The 23758-nt window shown below is 45.5% G+C and overlaps 1 protein-coding gene across 2 annotated transcripts in view; it reads left to right on the top strand.

Moving 5' to 3' along the window:
- The window catches only part of KLHDC10 (kelch domain containing 10), a 35385-nt gene extending 11627 nt beyond the window's left edge, over positions 1–23758 (top strand). The window contains exons 2-10 of one of the 2 annotated variants that reach the window (XM_074942726.1): positions 2954–3043; positions 5849–6070; positions 6645–6799; positions 9712–9860; positions 10546–10630; positions 12654–12720; positions 13381–13428; positions 15111–15250; positions 17818–23758. In XM_074942726.1, coding sequence (XP_074798827.1) covers positions 2954–3043; positions 5849–6070; positions 6645–6799; positions 9712–9860; positions 10546–10630; positions 12654–12720; positions 13381–13428; positions 15111–15250; positions 17818–18027 — 1166 coding nt within the window. In that variant the 3' untranslated portion in view covers positions 18028–23758. The remainder of the gene's footprint in view (positions 1–2953; positions 3044–5848; positions 6071–6644; positions 6800–9711; positions 9861–10545; positions 10631–12653; positions 12721–13380; positions 13429–15110; positions 15251–17817) is intronic. The other variant, XM_074942725.1, reaches the window with a different exon arrangement.

The raw sequence follows: 23758 nt of genomic DNA, 5'->3' as shown, positions 1-23758 counted from the left end.
GGCGCTAGTCTAAGATTCAGTTATTGTCAGCTGGTGGGGTGGTAGTTATATTACTAGAGTACGCGGAGGAACCAGTCTGAATTGAGGTCCCCATTGCAGTGGACTCCATCAACATAGTAAAAGCCAGCGCTCTGCCCTAAAGAGCTTTCTAACTCCTTCAAAAGACAAAGCAACCAGGTAGATGCTGTCCACAATGGAGAGGGTATGGGTGAGGGGTAATAAGAATGGGAATGCATTGGTATCCAGATTAGCAGTGTGTATGAGGGATAGGTGTCAGGGTGTTTTAAAGATGCAAATGAAAAGTTTAAGGAGTAGCTGTATAGTCCGAAATTGAACTGTTGGTTCTGAACTGGCAAGAACCTATTTGGATGGTAATGTTTGCTTCTGATGTCTTTTTCTGTTTATCTTGGCAAATAAACCTCTCTCTGTTTTTAATCTCTTTATGAGAGAGATCTTGGAATGACTCATACAGATATGTGGATCCAATCCTGCTGTTGCTTATTTATGCAGAATACCCATTAACTCCATTGGGTTCTGCGTATGCCTAACCAAGGATGGAATTTGGACTCCAATCTATTTGTATCTAAGCACTCCTTTGACAACTTCCTGGTTGATCTGTAGTTAATCTGGAGCTTTATTATGGGTTAGTGAGTTTTATTTTACTAACTTTAAAGGTGAACTGGAAAGAATGTTTGCTTTTTTTATGTTTGCTTTGATATTCAAAAGTTTGAGATTTTTAAAAAATTTTCTTTTCTGCTTGTCTTTCACATACAAATACAGGTGGTTTATCGTCTTCTTTTCCCTGGAAGACTCTATGGACAAATGGAGAGATGGTAGAATTATGTTGTCAAAAATACCGGGGAAGTGATATTTATTCAAGCTCTAAAACCAATTTAATTCAATGCGTGACAAGCAGTTGAAAGACAAGTTGTTTTTTTTTTTTTGTTGAAAAGATTCCATGCCCTGGACCTTCCAGTTCTTTGTCCTCTAAAGAAACCTCCAGCAAAAAAATGAACAAGGAAGAGAAGATGCTTCTGACTTTAAACAAATGAATCAAAAAACTCCTGTTAGACTGAATTCATTATAAGCAAACCAAAATGATCGATGTTTGTTTTTCCTTTGCAGATCACCTTTAAAGTATCAGATAATCTTAATTCAATAAAGTAATGTAGATTTGAGACCTATAGCCTTTTGGTTACTGATTTAATACATGTATCAAGTGACTCTTGTTTGTGCACTAACATTTGGTATAGTTTCTTCATTGGCTAATAAAATTTTATTGAACAAGGACAGCAGTATTGTATAGGAGGCCAGTCCTGGTAGGCAATTGTCTTTCATGGTGGTAATGGCCAAAATGCAGCCTGTATGCAATTTTCAACTTACCACTGTTGCGTGCAAAAACCTCTTACTTTGTTCAACACACATGTTAGTGTATGTTACTCAGCTCTGCAAAGCATTTAAGTTACTGTAAATGCTTCCTTTGCAGTTCCAGAAGCATGAAACCTTGTCAGCAATGCAGAGTAAAATGTTAAGTGTGAGGGGGAATTGAAAAGGGAAGTTGGTCACATTTGTTCTGTTATACTCAAGCTTGGGTCTCAATATCTGGAAGAGATTTGATAGATGGTTAAAATGGGAGCCATGTCTGTATCAACAGAATTTGAATGAATTTGGCTTGATGTTTATTTGGCTTGACTGGTATCATCTGATAATAAGCGTGGATCAAACCCACTTTTTCTTTGAGTAATTCTCACCCCAGTGCTGAGATCACATCGCTAAACCTATTTGTTGACTAATCCAAATTTAACCAGTTAGCTTGGATTAGCATCACACATTAATCCTGTTGGCCCTGTAACATAGGGTGTGTTAAAAATACATAACTGCATCAAACCATTCCAATGATTTGCTGTAGGGATACAAATGGAACTTTTAACAGACTGTCACATCTTGTTAATTTCCGTAATGCTGCCAAATTCGTGAACACATTGGAAAGACACCTGGGGCTGGTGAACTTGAGATATGTTCCAATAACTGTAGTTATTGAATGTGTCAGGATTATACTACTTTCCACTAATCTAGTCCATATCTGGTGATTTCTCCCTGTGGTGAAGAGATTGATTAATGCAGATAACTGAAAAACATGATTCAGAATACAGAGTAGCAGCTGTTAGTCTATATTCACAAAAAGAAAAGGAGGACTTGTGGCACCTTAGAGACTAACCAGTCTATTTGAGCATGAGCTTTCGTGCCGCAAGTACTCCTTTTCTTTTTGATTCAGAATAGTATCATAGGGATCTCTCTCATCAGTGTAATGCACACCTGTGCCACAGATGGAGCTAATGACAAGATTTTTCACCAGTTCATTGGGTTTTATCTCCCACTTGCTGCTCATTGGCTTTGTGAGTGATGAGTGCTATGAAAAGCAGTTTGAATCCTAGAAATAACATAAAACAGCTGATGAGTTTTAGCCACAAGATAGCAGCACTCCACTACAGATTACTGAATTTGATCAGAACAAGTGAAAAGAAAAGGAGGACTTGTGGCACCTTAGAGACTAACCAATTTATTTGAGCATAAGTTTTCGTGAGCTACAGCTCACTTCATCGGATGCATCCGATGAAGTGAACTGTAGCTCACGAAAGCTTATGCTCAAATAAATTGGTTAGTCTCTAAGGTGCCACAAGTCCTCCTTTTTCGGATACAGACTAACACGGCTGCTACTCTGAAACCTATCCGAACAAGTGTACGCTACACAATAGTTGTACCTTAATCTGGCAGACTTAGAACCAGTTTAAGCACATCTGCTTCTTTTGGGTGATAAAACCTGTTAACCTTTCTGGACTGATAGTTTACACCATCGTTAGTGATGATGCTTTATATTTTTCGTGATTCTTAACTTGCTGCTGTTATTGCTGAGTGTATGTATCTGACTCATTGCTGGTAATTGTGGTAACAGGCTCTAAGAAGAAAATACGATTGGTCCTAATTAGACGCTTCCCTCGATCTCGTCCCATCCTAAAGGTCCGTAAGAGGTCTTTCAGAGCAGGTGGGTGGCGCTGATCACCGATCACTGTGTGGGTGATGGGAACCTCTTCTAAATTCTGCGCTTTCCAAATGCTGCTTAAGGAGTGCTTGTGGTTTGGGTGTGTATAAGCACAGGTGTTTAAAGGTGTGCTTGGTTCATATCAGTATGTTGCTTGCTGATCTGACTTTCTAAAATGGGGAGTTTTGTGAATTGCATCTTCGAAACGAGCACTTTTGTACTCTTGTCAAATCACCTTGTATGTGACCTCTATCCTGTGTCGAAAACTGATAATTGAAATGCGCTAGATCCAGTCGTCATAAGACCTGCTACATGTGCCTTAGGACCTTGGCTTCATTCAGCAAATGGGCAGTTGTTCAATGTTTCTCTTAACTCTCCACATTCAGTATCAGGCCCCTGCTCTCATTTACTGTACACTATCCAAAACCTGCACTGAATACAAAATTAATCATTTCCTCTTGGGCATCTCTGTGGCGGTCTCCCCATAGGATTTGTGATTCATAAACACTGATGAAGTTATCTTCATGACGCTCTTGTGAGATTACATGGTGGCATTCCCATTTTGCATGTGGGAAACTGAGAGATTAAGGCCAAAATTGCCAAATCTCCCTGGAGCTGCTAGGAAGCCCAGAGATGGAGCATCCTCAATAAAGAATGTTTGGCGAATGTAGCTGCTAAACTCTGACTCTCTGAGCATGTGTGAACTGGAGTTTTTTTTCAGTTTAACTTGGTCAGATTTGGGCAAATTCTCACAGGCACGGAAAAAGGCACATCCTTGACCCAGGGTGACCTTCCTGCCAAATGTCATCTCCCTGTGCCAAGAGCATTGTGGGGCTCCAGCTTCTCAGTGATGGCTGGAAGAAATTTTTTTTTTTTTTTTTTTAAAGGCCCAAACACTGTATTTTTCCCCTACTCTCTTTCTTGGAAACAGCTGAACTGTTCTAGCTGAAGTTTATATATAGAAAGGCCAGAGGCAAACGCCTGGCATGGGAAACTTCAACTCGAAGGGCTAAAATTAAGTCAAGTTATCAGACCCTGGTTTTGGTTATTTATAAAGGAAAGTGTCAGGCAATCTGAGTTATAGGTGATACTATCTTCACTGCCTATCCTAGTGTCAGCAGGCTGGGACTTCGCTTTTATATGGGTGTAGTTCTTGTATGTTCAGCTCCAGAGCACCTGACTGCTGGAATAAATTGGCCCACTGAGTTAGAAATGCAGTTAAAAGGCCTTTCCCTGGGTAACAGCCCTTTATTCTGTACTCTTTCTACCTTTGCTTATCCAGAATGTTGTTGGAAGAGGGGCTCCTAGGGAGAGACTTCCTGCAGTTAGCTTTCCTTGCGACAGGCGGCTCTGGGGATGTTTTGAAAGCCACAGACAGTGATGCTTACCAGTGGGCATTTCAGCAAAATGGTGGAGTTAGAGAAACACAACCGGCTATTTTAGCCACGTCGTCCGTGGCTCCAGGTCATGAGGAGGAAGCACCCTGTCTGGTCATAGCTGCAAGGCTAGGCCTGATTCGCCGTGTGTATTGAACTAAAACAAGCTGAGCATTGTTTTCGGATCGCTTGTCCATGGGCAGTGAAGATTTCTAGTGTCACTCTCCAGGAAGAGAGTGGCTGTCCCAAGTCTTAGCCTGTGGTCTTTAATCTGTCAGGAAGATGTAAAATTGCCTCTGCTACCGAGCTTATTTTGTTTAGCACTCTCCTTCCTCACCCCCACATTTTAGCCACTAATCTGAGAGGGATTCATGTGTTGGCCTGTGCTGGGGTTCCCTTCTGTGTGAGTGTGGAGTGGGGCACAAGGGCAAAGGGGGGCGTACAGGAGAGTGAATCTGAACCTGCGTTAATGACAGCTCTGTTGCATGGTGGCAAAGTTGTTGCTGCCTAGTAGTAGGAATGAGGCCTACGCAGAGCATGGAGATCCAAATTTTATTTGGCACCAGCATGATCTTCAGTATGTGGTGTCGTCTTGGATTTGCCCGCGCCCTGCCCTTTTTACCTTCTGCTCTAGGGAAGGAGCAGGCATGCGAAGGTCTTCCATTTGGGGAGGTACGTGGCCATTGCCTACCCTTTCCTGTAGCCTGTGTTCTCTCTTGGGTTCCCGACTGTGCTCCAGGCAGTATTATTAAGGCCTTTGTGTTGGTCTTCCAGGGGATTGTTACTGTGCTGTTCTGAAGCTTAATTTAGTTAACTGTTTAACTCCGTCCCATAGATGTGCAAGGTGCTTCACAGACACACACAAGCGACAAGTCCCTGCCTGAAACACAGCCCCACAGGAGCGAACGATAAAGCGTAGTGTAGGAATTAAGGAAGAAGTGAGGCTAAATCATGATGTGTTCACTGTTCCCTCCCAACATTTTACTGTAAACCTTTGGGACAGTGTCTGGAATGAAATCCGAGAAAGGGAGCTCTGAGGGAGGGTTTGAAAGATCATGGAGGATGTCCTGTGTACAACAGAGCATCTGAACAGGCAAGGTCCGATTGGACGAGTAGAGTAGTCTAGGATGAGATGTAACATGCAGGCCCTTGAAGACAAGGTGTTGAGAGAAGACCTTTTCAGAGAGGTGGATCTTCTCATAATGGAAATATCAACTCCTTAGCACGTGCACGCAAACAAAAAATAATAATAATTGCCATTTAACTCTAGCTGTTACAGTTGGAAGCTGAAATTTCATCCACTGCAGCGTCCGCCTTTGATCCCCCAAAACATGCAAACCTAGCTCCTTCCTTCCTTGGCTCCCCAAACCTTGCTGACCTTGCTTTCTCCCTTCTGTATATGCTTAGTAAAAATAACTTCTTCCTGCTCCAGGCCACCGAGCCCCACCAGCAAGGAGCGGCCATCGTTGTGTAGCAGATAACGCCAACCTGTACGTGTTCGGAGGGTACAACCCGGACTACGATGAGTCTGGCGGTCCAGAGAATGAAGACTACCCTCTCTTCAGGGAACTTTGGCGATATAATTTTGCAACAGGCGCATGGCACCAAATGGGCACCGAAGGCTATATGCCTAGAGAACTAGCATCCATGTCACGTGAGTACAAGAATCCAGTTGCTGTATGTGAAATCTGTTCTAGTGGAATGCCCTAGTGCTGTGCAGATCCAACTGTGTAAAGACAACGTGGTGTAACTAGAGCACAAGAGAGAAGTGAGAGAGCTGTGCTCTGTTTTGACTCTCCCATGGACATGCTGTGTGTCTGTGGGCAGGTCACCGTTACTGTTGCCCTCTTTCACCTCACCCACCTGCTTCCTAATCAGCGTTTTTAAAGTGCCTGCCATAAATCTAAAACGAGTAATGATTCTGGGTGCCCACTTGAGACAACTTGACAGGGCCTGACTTTCAGAGGACAAGTGCCCAGCGCTTGCTGAAAATCAGCCCTCTCTTAAGGCATCCAAAAATTGACCTCCCAAATCACTAGCTGCCCTTGAAAATGTAGGCCCCGTCACCATAGCATGCAGGCACTTAGCCTGGGCCTCCTTACCTTTCTCCTGTGCAGCACTCCAAGAAACGTTAGCTCTTCGTCCTCTCAACAGAGACAATAATAGCGCAGTCCCTTTCCATTCTCCCAGAGCGGCGTGTGACCCAAACCTGTGCTCCTTTTTCCTAGTTGTGTTGCATGGGAACAACCTGTTGGTATTTGGCGGCACCGGGATCCCATTTGGGGAGAGCAACGGGAACGACGTCCACGTCTGCAACGTGAAGTACAAGCGATGGGCCCTGCTCAGCTGCCGAGGGAAGAAACCCAATCGAATATATGGACAGGTACCAAGTGAAACTTAGGGTGCAAAGGCAACCCTTATTAAATAGCCTTCTAATGCCCCAAGTGGATGGGGTGCAACTCTGCCCCACTTCGCTTAGAAGATATGCATGTGTGAAGCTGCCTGTTCGTTGGACGTTCAGTGGTTCTTTGTCTAGTGCCTCCCCCCCTCCCCTCTGCTTGTGGCCAGGCCTGTTGTCCTTCGAAGGGTGTGTCTACACTTAAAGCACTACAGCAGCACAGTTGCAGCGCTTCAGGGTAGACACTCTCTACAGCAACAGGAGGGGTTCTCCCGTTGCAATAGTAATTCTCCTCTCCAAGAGGAGACGGTGTGAGGTGGACAGAAGAATTCTTTCGTCGACCCTGCTGTCTACACCGGGGGTTAGGTTGGCATAGTTACGTCTCTCAGGTGTAAAAAATCCACCCCCTCTACCCTCCCCCCCCCCCCCCCGAACGACAAAGCTAGGCCAATGTAAGTTCCCAGTGCTGACCAGCCCTTAGACTTTGTCAAAGATCAAAAGTATAAGGTCAGAGGCTCGTCGGTGGTAGAGCAATAGGAATTGACGCTTGGAAGTTTTAAAGGAAGTTTTGATTGGCCAATGCAGTGTTAATGCATCAAAGTCGACCAATGGAAGGGAGCTTCTGTGGCTGTTTTTTGTCTGTTTCTGTGGTGTGGGAACTTCAGAAGATTTTATGCTTGCAAACCACAATGTCAGATAGAAAAATCTCTCTCTCATGCATCTAATATTCTTATTTGTAAACCACTCTTGTGGTACCACTCGTGATAAATCTTGGATTAAATAGCCTGGTATGGATGAGCACAACCGATCCCCATATGCGCACACAGAGCAGATATCATCTCCACTTGCATCTAGGTACTGTCCCCAAGTGAGGGATGTGTAAAGCATATTCACCATCCCCAGTTCGGCACTCACTGAGCTGCAAGATATTGCCTGTGTGCCAGAGAAGCGTCCACATCTCTGCTACGGCCTGGGATCATTTCTGCCACCTCCTTCTGACCACACCTTTGCCCAACGCTGTAAATGGATGGACATTTAAAACACTCTTGAATTGTAAAGGCTGCCTCATCTGCTATCTTGCATGTGTTGTTTTCCATGCCCAGGGTTTTCATCCTTGTCACTGATACGTGCTAACTATATGTATGTGATAAAAAGCTAACCATTCTGGTCGTTGGTCAGCCCTGTATGGACTCACAAGGTTAACCGTGGTTGGACTTGAACATTCAAACAGCCCCTAGTGCACTGATCCGTCTTTTTTTTTTTTTTTTAGTGCATTCAGAATTCAGCAGTTCTCAACGCCTTGCTTGCTATTCAGGCTGTCACTTTCCCTCTTTAAATCCTTCCACTTCATTTTGCCTCTCATATCAAATTTAAGCTTCTCAGTGTGACACTGGGAATGTTCTGTAATATTTTTTCTGAAGCCGGTGTGTGCCTCAGTTTCCCCAATGCGCTGCAGGGTTTCCTGGGGGTGGGAAGGCAGAGGCTCAGAGACACAGGTTGGAATGGCTTCTAGCTGTCTGGAGCTTAGGTCCCATATCAGTGGAGTATCTGAGAAGACTGGCAAATCAATCATCAGGACTTTGATACCTAGCAATCAACGACCTTAGATGGCCCACCTCTCTGCAGGAAGCCAGGCAGTGTTTGCCCAGGTGGAGATCAAAGGACTGGGAAGGCGCTAGGGGGTGGTTAAGGGTTGGGTGCTGAGGGCTTCTGGGGACACACACCTGAGCTGGGAGAAAGAGGTCAGATGGACTGTGCTGTACTTGCTTTTTTCTGTGCTCCCCATGTTCTCATCAACTAGTAAACTCTTCGGTGTTACAGTGCCAGCTTAGTGTCACTGCAAATGCTGATGGAGGAGGTTCTTTGCTCCCTACGATTGTGCAAGTCTCCCTTAGGGGTCTGCCTCAGTTGGACTCGCTAAACGGAGCTCCCATTGTGCAGCAGAGCTGCTGATGGCCCTGCTGTCCAGTCTGAGGAGGCGGTGAAGCTCTGGAGCAAGCGTGAGACCCCTAGAGGTCTAGCACACTGAAGGGGTTCTGCCTAGAGACTGTTCCAAAGCTGGGGCCGTAGCATCAATCTTGTGGATCTGTGACACTCTTCTTCCCCTTCAGGGCACTGCTCCATATTACTTGCCTACTCTCATTTCTTACCATTCTGCCAGGAATCCTGTCTCATGCTCCCCATCGCTCATCTTTGCCTTCTCCCATGCTGCTCCATTGGCTCAGAACTCCTTTAGCCCCATGCTCCAGGTGCCCCTCTCCTTTCAAGTCCCCTTCAAACTCCCTCCTGCTATAAAGCCTGCATACGATAACCTCACCCTACAGTGTGCTTCAGGATAGAACCAGTGCAGTAGGGGGTTGCCTATTTAAAATGTAGGCCCCTCTGGGTAGGACTCAGTATATTGGTGATTAACTGCTGCTGAGGGACCAGTCTGGAGGGCCTCAGCGTTACACTAAAATGAAAAGCCTTGTTCTAAACCAACTTCTCGCCTTCCCTTTGTTGGGTCTGTTCATGCGAATGTCGTCATTGACTGACCAGTACTGAGCAAGCGACATGCTGGTTTATGGGCTTTGATATGGGTCTTTCTCCATGAAGGCGCACTCATTTCCCTGTGTGGAAGCCACCCCCACCTGCTTTTCTCCTGTCCCCATTTTCTGGGAAGTAGCTACCTGGCCACCTCTACACTGACTCCATTAGGCCCTGTTGAGCAGCTCCTGGCTGCCTCTTCCCCTCTTCTGCTGCATCACTTCTGGAAATGTGGTTTTGTAAGTGATAAAGGGCCAGTTTTCTAGCGTATACATGGGTCATGAAGAACGGGAAATCTCCCCTTCCTTCACTCACTGAACTAACACATCACTTCTAATAGGCCTGCCTTTCTTTCTTTCCTTATCTTCCAGGCTATGGCTATCATTAATGGATCCCTATATGTTTTTGGAGGAACAACTGGTTACATTTATAGCACAGATCTACATAAATTAGACCTTAACACTAGGGAATGGATACAACTGAAACCAAACAACATGCACTGTGACATGCCAGAGGAGAGGTGAGACGCTGACGGTTTTATATTCCCTGCGAGCTTTCGTTTGTTCCAAGATGCGTATTTTGAAAGGAAGTTTATGGTAGACTTGATACGAAAAACTACTCTCTGCTCTAAAGGCAAATGCATTATCTCAAGAGGGCTTTGACTAGGGAACACACTGTAACTTGTCTGAGGTGGAAGAAATTGAAAGAGCTAATGGACACGTTTATTAGCAATAGTCGTGTGTGTCTGAAGACTTGCACTTCTGGTGTATGGATCCCAGGATGTGGCAAACACCTCAGTCTTGACACTAAAACTAGACTGTGCAACACAAGAACAGTTGCAGTGCTCTGGGCTGGCTGGTTGGTGAAGTGTGGGGGAGGGAAGGAAGCTGTATGTGACCCATCTCTCCTCTGATCCTGTAATGTGATGTCAGAGATCAGAAGAAGATCAAGCTAGTTTTATGCAGGACAGTTGCAACAATACCTTACTTCTCTCAGGGTTTGGGTTTGCGGTCTGGGTTGCTTGTGAAAGATCCCAAAGCACCCAAGTAAAACTCCTGCCGCTGGAGACTGCTTTAGGACAACAGGTAGGCTGTATCAGCCTAAGCCACTCAAGCTAGTCATGTTTAGAATAGCTTTTAGTGCTGGACTGCAAGGGAGTTATCAACTTCTTGTGATGCTAAATGGATCTGGCTTTGCACCCTCAGGTACAGACATGAAATTGCACATGATGGGCAGAGGATTTATATCTTGGGAGGTGGAACTTCCTGGACCGCTTATTCCTTGGATAAGGTAAAGAGATCAAAATAAATAAATGAAAAGACCTAGGCATTTGGCAGTGGAGGGTTTGAGACAGAGCAGGGCACAATCAGCACTCTCTCTTCATCCCCAGCATGCCATCCTAGTTTGACACTAGGGAAGGTGATAAGAACTGGGATAACCAGAAGAAGGGAGAAGAGCCTGTTATAAGTGTACTCCTAGGGAAATTCGGTGCAGCTATGCATGCGCAGAATTCATGTCCTGTGCAGATTTCTTTGCTTCCCTGCGGATAAATGACATTCTGATGGGGAAGCAAAGGGAGGCCACCAGAGCGGTCATGCGCCCCTCCCCAGCAGCATAAGCGCATTGTTTCAGGCAGCCAGCAGAGACGTAAATCACTGCGGGGGGATGCCCCGAGAACAGGCCCGGCACTTGCACTGTGTCAGGGTCAGGTGCAGCCTCACTGCCAAGTCCATGTCCTGGGGGGCGGAGGGACTGCAGGGTGATCTCCCACCTCTGTGCAGCCTGTCGCCTGTGCTCCCCACTGCCATGTTGGAGCCTCCACATTTATTTATTGACCAATAAAATTTGCAGAATTTTTCTTTTTTTGGTGACGAATTCCCTCGAGAGTATAAATGGCGGCGTGATTAAAATGTTGCCTTGTGAAGGAATGCGTGTACTACCAATTTGTTGTGTTGAATCCCAAATTAAGAAGTCATTTGGTAGATTCTCAACAACCACAGCAATTTCCCAAAGTAACTTGTAGTTCTGTTGAGAAGGATCAACTTAATGTGGTTAAAGGGAAATGATGTTCTGCTCGAGCATCTTTTCAGATGTACCATCTGTGCCAAAATAAGGAGGCATTGATTCATTAAAAGCAACGGAATGATACTGGGATTCAGGTGTGTGTGTCTGACTCTCTCCTATACTCCACCCCCGACTTGTGCTCCGTTTCTAATGGTAAATACTTTGTCTTCACTTCCTCTTTTTGTGGAGCAAATAGGTTTTAGATGCCAAGACACTTGATGGACAGGGAGAGGACTCTAAATGATGCTACATTTTCAAAAACTTTTTCTTTGTCACAGTTCAAATGATTTGTCCTCATCTCCCTGTTCTTTGTGCTTCGTATCTTTCTTCCTAGATAAGTATATCTTGATGCAACTAACTACTGCTGGGAGGGGGGAGAGGGGGAAATGATGTTAAACTCTGCACTTCTTGCCTTCAACTGTAGGATTTCCTCCCCCGCCCCCCTCCAGACTAGATTTAACTATTACAGACAGTCACAACACACAAGTTTGACAGATACTTTTCTGCCTGGGTTTTATTGTGGGCACTGTTTTGTGATATCTTTTTGTGTCAAAACCAGGGTGAAAATGATTTAGAGTGGCTGGCAAAGGTAAACCATTCTTGGCACTGTTTTCAGAGTAACAGTCTGTATTCGCAAAAAGAAAAGGAGTACTTGTGGCACCTTAGAGACTAACCAATTTATTTGAGCATAAGCTTTCGTGAGCTACAGCTCACTTCATTGGATGCATACTGTGGAAAGTACAGAAGATGTTTTTATACACACAAGCCATGAAAAAATGGGTGTTTATCAAATGCTGGAAATGGCCCACCTTGATTATCATACACATTGTAAGGAGAGTGATCACTTTACGTAAGCTATTACCAGTAGGAGAGTGGGGTAGGGGGAGAGAAAACCTTTTGTAGTGATAAACACCCATTTTTTCACGGCTTGTGTGTATAAAAACATCTTCTGTACTTTCCACAGTATGCATCCGATGAAGTGAGCTGTAGCTCACGAAAGCTTATGCTCAAATAAATTGGTTAGTCTCTAAGGTGCCACAAGTACTCCTTTTCTCTTGACACTGCGTATGGCAGCTGAAGATGCTTTAATGTGTTGCATACCCTCAATTGTTTCTGTCCGTGTTCAGTGGGACTGAAGGGTGCTTAGCACCAGACCAGGACTGGGTCTTGTGCCGGTAGCTGCCTCCCCCTATTAATTTTATCCTGACAGCACCATATGAGCTAATGTGTCACCTTTGTCCTCCTTAAGATCCATGCGTACAACCTTGAAACAAACACCTGGGAAGAAATTGCAACGAGACCTCATGAGAAAATAGGTAAGTCTGGGATTGCAGACCTCTTACTCTTTTATGTAAAATGGATGGCAGGGAAGATTGCCTCCTAGTAGCAGATGGCACTCAGAAATTCAAAGCCTTTTGTAACGCGGCCTTGTACAAACGGGTCTGCTGTACCTAACTCCACTCACTTCATTACTCCAGCAGTTGGAACGAAGTGGTCTGAAGTCTTTTTAGCAGTTTTAACCTTGTCGCAAACTGGTAGAGTTGTAATGGTCAACCCCTCCCCGGAGACGGAGCCAGCCTGGCTTGTCATTTTCCCGCTCCTCCCAGAAAAGTCACCCCCCCACTTTAGCAGTAGGGATCATCCTAGCTTACAGAGCTCTGACTCCTGTCCTCTTATAGCGATCCAGAGATCAGAGCTCGAGGTGGGGGGCTGTGAGATGTTCTCCCCTGCCCCTGGAAAGTGGATTAGACTCACATTAACCACGTTGGCCCTTGTGGCCTATTGCTGAAACCTGAAAAGTGGAGAATTTGGAGATCATGAATGTGGCAGCCATGTAGTGGGGATCTTAAAAAATCAGATTTTTTTTTTCTCCCCCAAATAAAGGAACTGGCTTATATCTGTATGACCCAGCACTGAGCTGTTCAGTGGCATTTAGATTTCTCAGTTTGATATTCATGACCATGCTCTTTTTGCAGGTTTCCCGGCAGCCAGAAGATGCCACAGTTGTGTACAAATAAAAAATGGTAAGAATAGCAATTGATCTGTTTCGATGCCTCATGTACACTTAAAGAGAACTTGCCCCAGCAGTGGTAAGAAATGGGATGGTCTGGTCACTGTAATATGGGAAATGCTGTCTCAGATTCTACAGGAGACCCCCAAAAAAAGCAACATTCCGGGGGGCGGGGGTGTAATAAAGGGCCCAATCCAGCAAAATACTTGCCATCTTCTGTGGGACTGAGGACACAGCACCTTGTGGGACCAGCACCAGAGACTCTACAGTTTATCAAAAACCTTAACTTTCAGTGTCAGTGAAGTGCCACCAGCAGGAGGCGATAATACACATGTTCACGAGAGAGTTTAGTTACTCCTTGTGCTCAGTGGAGCCAGCTGGATGGAGCTTAAGGAGTGTCTCTTACTACTCCCGGTCATTTTAATTTCTGGAATATAACATACTTTATTTATTACAAATATGATTCTGAAGAGTCCAGAGCTATAATTATATGCAGCATATAAACTACCGTTTTAGGTGGTGATTTGTCTTTGAGTGTATTACAGCCTCAATATACAGCACTTTACAACGTAGCTGATAACATGATCCACACTTACCAATGAGAGCCCTTCCTCCGATCTGTCCTTAACCTCTCTGCCCCAAGACAAGAGGCAGAGTCAAACTTTGAAATGGAGTTCTTTAGAGGTAGAATAATTTTGGGGTTTATCAGGCACAGGGGCCTTTTCGTGATGGCCTATAAAGCTGTGTGCAGATTAGATTAAAAGACAGTATCAGAGTTGAGCCTGGAACCGCTCATGCAGTAACAAATGAGAGGCCATTATATAAGCTTGCAAAGAAAACGCATTGAGCTTTCTTGGCCTGTGGTGGTGGAGGTTTCTGCTCTCTTCTCTCCACCCCCTCCAGGTGATCTCACTAGAAATCTTACTTTGCTCCATTGCACAGTTTGCAATGTAGCCTTGGAGAGAGGGGGGAGGGCAAGCATATGAGATCCATACTCACTCCATGATGAGTGTTGGCCTACAGCCATGATCCGCCTTGTGAATTGCCTCTGACAAAGTTGAGATCCTCTCTGTAGCCCCAGCTGTCCATGTAACGCTTCTGCACTTCTAGTTCAGCAGCAGCAGCCATGCAAGCTGGTTAAGTAATTACTCACGTGCAACTTCTGAAGAAATTAAAGTCAAAATAGTGACCCTCGACTTCCAAGTCTTTCAACTGAGGCTTACATGTTAAAAGAAATGGGAGCCTAATCAAACCACACCACAATTAACCTAGTCTCAGGTTGATTTTAAGACTTTTTTTTTTTTTTTAAAGCAGCAACCCTTGAGCATGGGCGCTGCACTCGCTTCTCAGGCAGGGGCGATTCTATCTTGTACCTCACCACGTAAGCAACTGCTGTAATTGCCATCTGGCTGTTGTGGGCGCAAATGGGGTGGGAGGTGAAATGTGCATAAGTGAATGGCAGGGGAGGTGTCCATACAATCTCTGTTAGCTCTGGTCCCTACCGTGATAGTTCTGAGAAGGTCTTCAGAGCTCACGTTGATTGTAAAGTGGACATTCTTTCTGGAGCTGTTCTAGAGGACAGGTTGCTGATTTCAGTTAGTGTGTGTGCTGTAACTCTTAAATGAATTGGCCGTGGCTGATCATCATGCTAGATTGGTCTCTAAGCATTGTGTGGTTGTTGTCCCTTTTCTATAGATGTGTTTGTCTGTGGGGGATATAACGGAGAAGTGATATTGGGAGACATCTGGAAGCTAAATCTTCAAACTTTCCAGTGGGTGAAACTCCCAGCTGTCATGCCTGAACCAGTTTATTTTCACTGTGCTGCTGTCACACCAGTAAGTGGCTGTAGTCTGTCTTTCCCCATGTGCCTTGTTAGATACAGCTTAATTCATGCACTTACCTGTTCGGACACTTGTGTGGGTCTGGAATATAGATGCCAAGGCCAGAAGGGACCATTGTGATCATCTAGTCTGACTTCCTGTATAACGCAGGCCAGAGAACGTTCCCAATAAAACTCCTAGAGCAGAGCTTTTAGAAAAATATCCCGTCTTGATTTAAAAATAGCCAGTGATGGAGAATCCACCACGACGCCTGGTAAATTGTTCCAGTGGTTAGTTATCCTCACTGTTAAAAATGTACACCTTTATTTCCACTCTGAATTGGTCTAGCTTCATCTTCCAGCCATTGGCTCATGTCAGGCCTTTCTCCGCTCGATTGACGTGCCCGCTATCCAATATGCGTTTCCCACGTAGGTACTTCTAGACTGCAGTCAAGTCAGTCCGCAGCCAGGCTCTAGCCTTGACAGGAGTCTAGCTTTACAATGTATGGCATGGAGCCACTGGCATCAGTAAAGAGGAACATATTCAGTGGGCTTAAACAAAATCCAGCATACAGGGCCAGAGATGAGTTCCGGCCTTTAGAAGAGGAACTCCCTGTCACTCTGACCGCGTACCCAGCGGGGTGCTCTCTGGCTGCCACGGCACACCGCATGCTGTGCTTCCAGAAAGCAGCGAAGCTGTCAGACTGCGTTAGCCCAAAGTAATGATTCTTCTCTGAACATCAGTTGCCCGCTCTATGCAAACCAACCTACTGCTGTGGCCTTTGGCCCCCTGAGGGCCTGCAGGGAGTTGAAGGTGAGCAGGTGTATAAGTGTCTTGAGAGGACTTTCGCTGCGTTAAGTGGGCGAGCATCGGAAAGCAACCTCCAAACCTGCTGGACAGGAATTAGAAATCATGGATCAGCTGTAGGATCCGTTTCTAACTAGCTATTGCATAAGGATGATTTGGTATCCTTTAAATGACTCACTGACACAGTCTTAAAGGGACACTCTCAGGACTTCTGGTGATATTAATACGTTATCGTATTTGTAAGATTCTCTTACAGGTGTTACCTTTCTAGCTTGTCTCTCTCACCAGTAGAGGTTGGTCCAATCAAAGATATTACCTCACCCACCTTGCCTCTCTAAGCTTACCTTTGTCCTATGCTCTGTAGGCCTGGTCATTATCCCTTAGACATAAATCTGCATGACTTTAGTGGGACATTTGGGAATAATGGTTGCAGGAATAGGTTCCCCTAGACATAGTCTGACAAGCTCTTTCTTCTAATGGCCCTCAAAATTACATCGCCTTTTGACAGGTTTCAGAGTAACAACCGTGTTAGTCTGTATTCGCAAAAAGAAAAGGAGGACTTGTGGCACCTTAGAGACTAACCAATTTATTTGAGCATAAGCTTTCATGAGCTACAGTTCATTTCATCGGATGCATATGAGTATGCATCCGATATGCATGTGAGTATGCATATGAGTATGCATCCGATGAAGTGAACTGTAGCTCATGAAAGCTTATGCTCAAATAAATTGGTTAGTCTCTAAGGTGCCACAAGTACTCCTTTTCTTATCGCCTTTTGAGATCAGCAACATTGGTGTCCATACCATCCCTAGAACGTAAGTTGTGCTCCCTCTGCTGGCTCATCAGTAGCACAGCACAGACCTTTTCTTGAAATCAGAATGACTCCTTGGTTCTAAGAAAAAAGAAAAGGAGTACTTGTGGCACCTTAGAGACTAACCAGTTTATTTGAGCATGAGCTTTCGTGAGCTACAGCTCACTTCATCGGATGCATAGCATATCGTGGAAACTGCAGAAGACATTATATACACACAGAGACCATGAAACAAAACTTCCTCCCACCCCACTGTCCTGCTGCTAACAGCTTATCTAAAGTGATCATCAAGGAAGGCCATTTCCGGAAATGGCCTTCCTTGATGATCACTTTAGATAAGCTGTTAGCAGCAGGACAGTGGGGTGGGAGGAAGTTTTGTTTCATGGTCTCTGTGTGTATATAATGTCTTCTGCAGTTTCCACGATATGCTATGCATCCGATGAAGTGAGCTGTAGCTCACGAAAGCTCATGCTCAAATAAACTGGTTAGTCTCTAAGGTGCCACAAGTACTCCTTTTCTTTTTTCTTTTTACGAATACAGACTAACACGGCTGTTTACTCTGAAACCTGTCCTTGGTTCTAAAGATCAAATAGAAATGTAGGGCTGGAGCAGCCCGCAAGAAGTCAGCTAGTCCATCCTCTCACACTGAGGCGGGACCAACTATGCCTAGACCATCCCTGACAGGTTTTTGTCCAACCTGTTCTTAAAAACCTCCAATGATGGGAATCCCACAACCTCCAGTGCTTAACTACCCTGAGAGTCGACAAGTTTTTCCTAAATCTCCCTTGCGGCAGAGTAAGCCCATTGCTGCTTGTCCAAATGCTTGGTTCTCTCCAGATGTGGATGGCAGGGTTCTTCTGAAAAGCACATGAGCTTCAGAAGCGTAGCCCCACACGCAGTGAGTAGTGAGCTTAGCTGTGTGTGTGAACATGAGTAACTTCCCTCTTGTCCTGTTTCCACCCAGGCTGGCTGCATGTACGTCCATGGAGGGGTGGTCAACATCCACGAAAACAAACGGACTGGCTCCTTATTTAAGATGTGGCTAGTAGTCCCCAGCCTTCTGGAACTGTCATGGGAGAAGCTGTTGGGATTTTTCCCTCATCTAGCAACTCTCTCCAGATCGCAGCTTTTGCACCTTGGCCTCACACAGGGACTCATTGAGCGACTGAAATGAGAACTCCTCGCTGTTCTCACTCTGCCCTAGAAACACTAAAGAGACACCCCCGCCCTTTATGGATGCCGCTGCTAAGGAGACGGGAGGACCCTGCTCTCAGCGCCTTACTCAGCAAATACGTCGGATGCCTTTCTGTGAATGTTTATTTGGTGTTTATGGAAATCAGCTTTTTATTTATGGATCTCTCTAAACACTTCAGGAACGAAGATGCTGTTCAGATCTCGTTCATAACGTACAGCCACCAACCTGCTGTTAGCACATGCCTGTAGCCTAATAAATGCAGGGAAGGGGCTTAGAAATTGTGGCAGCTCCTGCTTACACATGGTGTTTAACTTATTGTTTCTAAAGATGCATTTAACTGAGTAGGAGACGCTAACTGCACCAATTCAACCACATGCTGAATGAACAGTCCAATTCCCCTTTGCTCACAGCAGCATCCATCCTCTGAATGCCCGAATTGGCTCTGCCTCTATATAGCATTCGCTGCCTGAAGATTTGCATGTGTGTTGTGGGCATGTGATCATCGTCTTTGAGTTCTGGGAGATGGCTGGCACGTGGGAGCAGCAAACGAAGATCGCCAGCGTAGTTTAAAATTTCGGTGCAGGGTGGCGTGGTTTTAAGCAACAGTGTAATTGTTCCTCACCTTTTTCATATTGAAACGTCTGCCTGGAAGGGTGGTTAAAAATCGCCGCTTATGGACTACTGTGTAGTTTTCTCTAAACAGGTGGTGGGAAGGGGCAGTGTGTTATGCTGCACCTTCCCCTTTCTGCCCATGTTGCACTCTGAAAAAGCGAACTGAGGAAACTTACTATAGCGATTTTAAAGCTGTCTTTAACCTTAAGTATGTCATGCCCCTCTGTATTCAGGGTCTAGTCCATCTGTGCCAACTCAACATTAGTTACCTAAGCATAACTTGGCAGCCTGTTTGTTCTCTCAGGCATTGGAATTTTTTCTGAATTGCCTGTCCAATGCTTTGTTTTATTCCTTTTGTGTGTGGCTTTTTTTTTTTTTTAACTTCTGTGGACAGTTGCTTCTGGGGAGCTGCAAAATTAACAGCTCATTTTTTCACAGTGTTGTCTCTTGCCTTGCTGTGAATGCTGTTCGCCTTTCTACAAAAGTGGGAAAGGAAGAAATGTCGATTTCCTGGGTGTCTGTGTCTTCGTGCTCCATGTCACTGTGAAACCAGCTCGAGAGAATGTACAGAACTGGCCATCAAATGTGGAGCAGCTGAACTAGGCTGAGACGTTGGGTTTGAACAAAACAATTATATTTTGAAGACCATTTTTGTTAAGTGCCTTTTTTAGTAGTTTTTCCAAATGACTCTCCCCCTCCAATGTCTAAAGCCAATTTTAGAGGTTTGCTTTTCTTTTAAGAGGTTGCAGTAGTGTTCAGTAAATCCCAATAGCAAACCCCACAAGATGGATCTGAAGGCTGATGAGTCTCTGCGGCTACTTTGTGCTCCCAGCTCCACTGCTCAGTAACTACCTAATAATATCTGTTGTGTCGTAAGGTTCCCTAAGTTTCTTTTGCAGATTCCCCTGCCCTATCATTTTGGGTCAGTATTTTACCATAATTTAGCTTCTTCCTTTCATGGCCTCAGCGAAATAAGGGATGTGGCAGCTTTTCAAATGTAAACGTCTTTCAGTGCCTTGTAATTCAAACCCTGTTCGTTTGCTCTGTGCTTTTAACGTTGTTAACCATGCTGTCTCAGGCCCCCTTCAGTGCAGTTTAGCAGGATGCCCTCGGCTGCAAGGAGAAGCTAGATGTCTTCTGAGCCTGCTGGATGGCTGATGATACCCATGCAGAGACCTGCTTAAGACCTCCTATGTGGTTTCTCCTTATACCCAGGTGGGATGGTGCTAGCGTCACTTGATGGCCAGCATGTTGGCCTCGCAGTCTCCCAGGTTTGTTCTAGTCTTGTCAGTCTTCGGAGGACGATCCCCGTGGGCAGAAAGTATGGGTTTGTGTGTGGAGGGCACGCAACAGCATTTCATTTCACTTTCTGTCCTCTCTCCGGGTACTAGGCTGAGCGACAGCAGCTGACGCTTCCATCCACTGGCATAGCTGTATGCTGCTGTCTGAACTGAGAGCTCCCAATGGAGCTGGATGTTGGGGACCAATAGCCAGATAAGCCCATCGGTATCTAGCTATGCAGGTTGTGTGTGCAGGTGGCTGTTTGTAGTAATAATGCCTAAGATGTCGAGCTGGTGAGCGCTCAGTTCCTGGGCTTCCAGTCCCTTTTCAGTGACCAAGGCTGCAGTGCGTGAGAGCTCACCAAGATGTCTGAAGCTCTTCTCCTAACCCCACTTCCAGAACGCTCTCTGGAGGCCCAGCTTGATGCTTCCATTCAGCTTCCATCCACCTGAGACTTTCCCTTTGGCCTAATTCTGGCGGCTCCCATCTTCTCTTGCAAAGATCTCACATCTACACCAAGCCTTAGGCTCTCCTGTTTTTGGCCAAGAGCATCATGTTCGAAGGGCAACACAGCACAAGCGCTGGCTCTTTCTTCCCGAGTCCCTGGCGCGTCTTAGCCTGAGCGCTCTTCCACTCCTCCAGCAATTCCAAAGGCAGCATTAAGAGGAATATAGTGGATCTATAGACACGCATGCTCCTGCTCTAGACGTTCTTGTCAGCTCACATGGCCTCATGGGCTCTGCTTTACACTGGCCTTCCTAAGCCTGTCCGTGATGTGATTTGCCTTGCTGATGCCGTTCCTGACTTAAAGCAGCACTGAAGACAACCCAAGTCCACCCCTGCCTCTGGCAGTCTTTGTAATCTACTTTCACTACTGCAGATTCTTACTTCTACTGCAGATCGCTCAGCGCAATATGGTCAATGCGACCAGACTGCATGTGGTATGTAGCGTTTTGGTGAAGCTAGAATATAGGTCCCTACTGCACCTTGAAACTTGGCGGCATGTTCACCTACCTCTTCTACACTAGCACCTGGGGCTACAGCTGCACATCCCCCTCTCCCAGTGACTTCCGTGGGAGTTGGATCATGCTAAGAACATCAAGGACCAAGCCCTGAGTAATGAGCCCATTTCATCCTCTCCATCGTAGACCTATAGTCTGATCTGTTAATGCTTTGATGGCCTCCCTGCATCTCCTTCTGATTCCTCAAAATAGAGTGGAGCAACAATGATTCTCCACTTGATAACAGTAGTCTCAGCTGAGTTGCTGAAATCGGAGACTTGTATTCTCTATTAGCACTGTACTTTCCAGTGAGCTTGAAATGTGACTAGAAATACCCAGTCTTGCTGGGGCGGTTTCCAACCATAAAAATAGTACTTGTATGTGAGGGGAAAGGGTTAAGATGAGCCATTTAACCTGCTTAATAAATTCTGCAGTTTGAGCAAAGGGGATTCTTGGGCAGAAAAAATACGGCAGTATCTGATTTTCGTATTACAAAAAAATCCTTCTGGACACTGCACTTCTGTCCCACATGAATGTCTTTAGGCTAGTTATTTTGATCTTTGGAGGAAAAATACAGTCTCTTTTTTGTGGGTTAAAAAAAAAAAAAGGACTTGAAGTACTGCAAACCGAGCTGCATCCTGCAGAGAAACAGTGTTCCTGCATAGTAAAATAAGTGTGGTTGAAACATTATTTTACCTCAAACAGCTTCAGCTACATTTTACCCTCCCTCCTGTTGCTGCTAACTTCCTTTGCTTGGTCCTCCTGCTTGTCAGGAGAAAACCAACAGTCAATAAAACAGGATCTCTTCCCAACTTCCACGCCTCATTTGCAGCCCTGATGGGTGAGATGTTTGGAGCAGTTTTGTGTAAGCGTTTAAAAGCGAACAGCAAAGCAAAGCTTTACCAACCAACTGAGCCTCTGAAGCGTGTCTGCACAGGCTTAAATAGAAGTCTGGTATTTTATAATCACAGGTCAGTAGTTCTTCCCTGGACAATGAAAATGCCAGGCTTCGGTTCCCCTGCGGTAACTGACAGCTTCACTGTGCTGCCTGAAACAGGTGCCCCTGTTCTGGGACAAACGCAGACTCTGGAACTCTTCTCCTCTCTCCCCCCGTTTTGCTTTTTCAATTGTGCCTCATTAAAGACGTACAGTTCCCCTCTGAGCTCATGCTTGTTTGCAGCTTTTCTGGTGCAGCTGGAGGATTTGAGTAATAAAAGCTGTCATTGTCTCTAAGCAATATGAACTTTGTCACATTAGAAAACAGCCTGGTACCAAACCCTGTGAACAGCCGGAGCAGGGCCTGTTGCGGGGGAGTTCTCTGGGGCCTGATAAAGGGGTAGTGGTACTGTACAAAGGGAGGATACATTCCTGCCACATCTCTGTAAAGAACAGATTCCAAGCACTGCTCTTGCTTTTCCTTCCCAGGGAGGTGGGCCAGTTTCAGGAGCTAAGTAGTGCTGGTAGGCCAGCCGGGGCAGATGGACTAGCGAATTCAGTCTCCGGTAACCTTCACTGGGTTGGTGCTGTTCCTACATGTTAGGAGTGAATAACCCACTAACTCCTGGGCTTTGCCATTGTTTAAAGAAACAGGGTTGTAAGTGTGGCAGCCTGTTACTCTCTTCTCTCTCCCTCTGCCCCTATGATGCAGAGTTCCCCCAGCTAATGGCTTGAGTGGGAGTTGGGGCTCAGCACCTCTGAAGCAAGCCCCTGTTGTGTAAAACAAAACAGGTCCCGTGTTGAAGTCCTTACTTGGCTTTTCCTCTGACAAAAAGGAATGAGTAATGACTGCAGTGTTTGGTCTCCTGGGTAACTAAAATAACCCTTTTAAGTCCTAATCATGTGACCCTATGCCAAAGACTTTCTCAGAGCACTGCTGTGACCCTGTGTTACAGCTACTCTGAATGGAGGTCTCCTGGGGAAATAACAAGAGATGCTGACATGACATGACAGCATCTTTTTAGATTCCAAGTGTGTTGTTTCAAATCCTGTAAGTGGTTCCCTTGGTGCCAGGCTGACTAGCAGCCTAGTAACAGAGCACTGAAGAGCGCTGGACCAACATGTATTCAGCTATGAGGGGATTGCTACACAAAACCAAACACTCTTTGTTGCTGTGTCAGATAGACCACACCTAGAACAATGGAGGATGCAGGAATCATGTTGCTCCTCCCATGTTTACAGTGTGTGCTGGCCATAGATCTGTTATAAAATGTCTTGAGTTCTCATCCCACAACACTAACTCAATTGCATGCTTCCCTTGCTCTGGCTTTTCTCCATTTATTGCCACTTTAACCTGGTGACTGAGCCTCATGGGTGATGATGGAACTGTTGCTGTGATTTTTTTATTTTTAAATCCTCCTCTGCATTATCCCCCCATCCCCCTTTGATCAAAAGCCATCGGCAGCCAGTTCTAGACACTAGTAGACCCAAGGGCAATGTTCTCATGCTATTTGGTATGGATGCAGAGTCCAATGTGAAGTTACCCTAGCTGTAGGGGATGAACTGGGGACAAGTCGGCTGTGTAAGTGCAGTTTCTTTCTTTGGTGTTGAGGAATGAACTTGTGCTCTCTTTCCAGCCGGGGAGTGTTTGGCCAGCCTCTGCCTGACATTCAGTCAGTGCCCCCCAGTCCTGTTCGTGTGTTTAGTGTGGGAGTCTGATATGCATGCAGCAATGGGTGGTCATCCCTTCTGTCACCATGCCAACATCCTGTGGTGTGAAGCTGTGCTGGGTTGGTGGGAGGGCGAAGGCTGACCAAGAGATGTACTTGCCTGTATTTATGGACCTTGTCAGTGTTTTTGCAGTTTTTTTTTTTTAAATC

This window comes from Natator depressus, chromosome 1 (genome assembly GCF_965152275.1).
Source record: "Natator depressus isolate rNatDep1 chromosome 1, rNatDep2.hap1, whole genome shotgun sequence".
In the NCBI taxonomy this organism is placed as follows: Eukaryota; Metazoa; Chordata; order Testudines; family Cheloniidae; genus Natator; species Natator depressus.
Note: the sequence above shows the minus strand (reverse complement) of the source record. Positions and strands in the feature narration are given on the sequence as shown.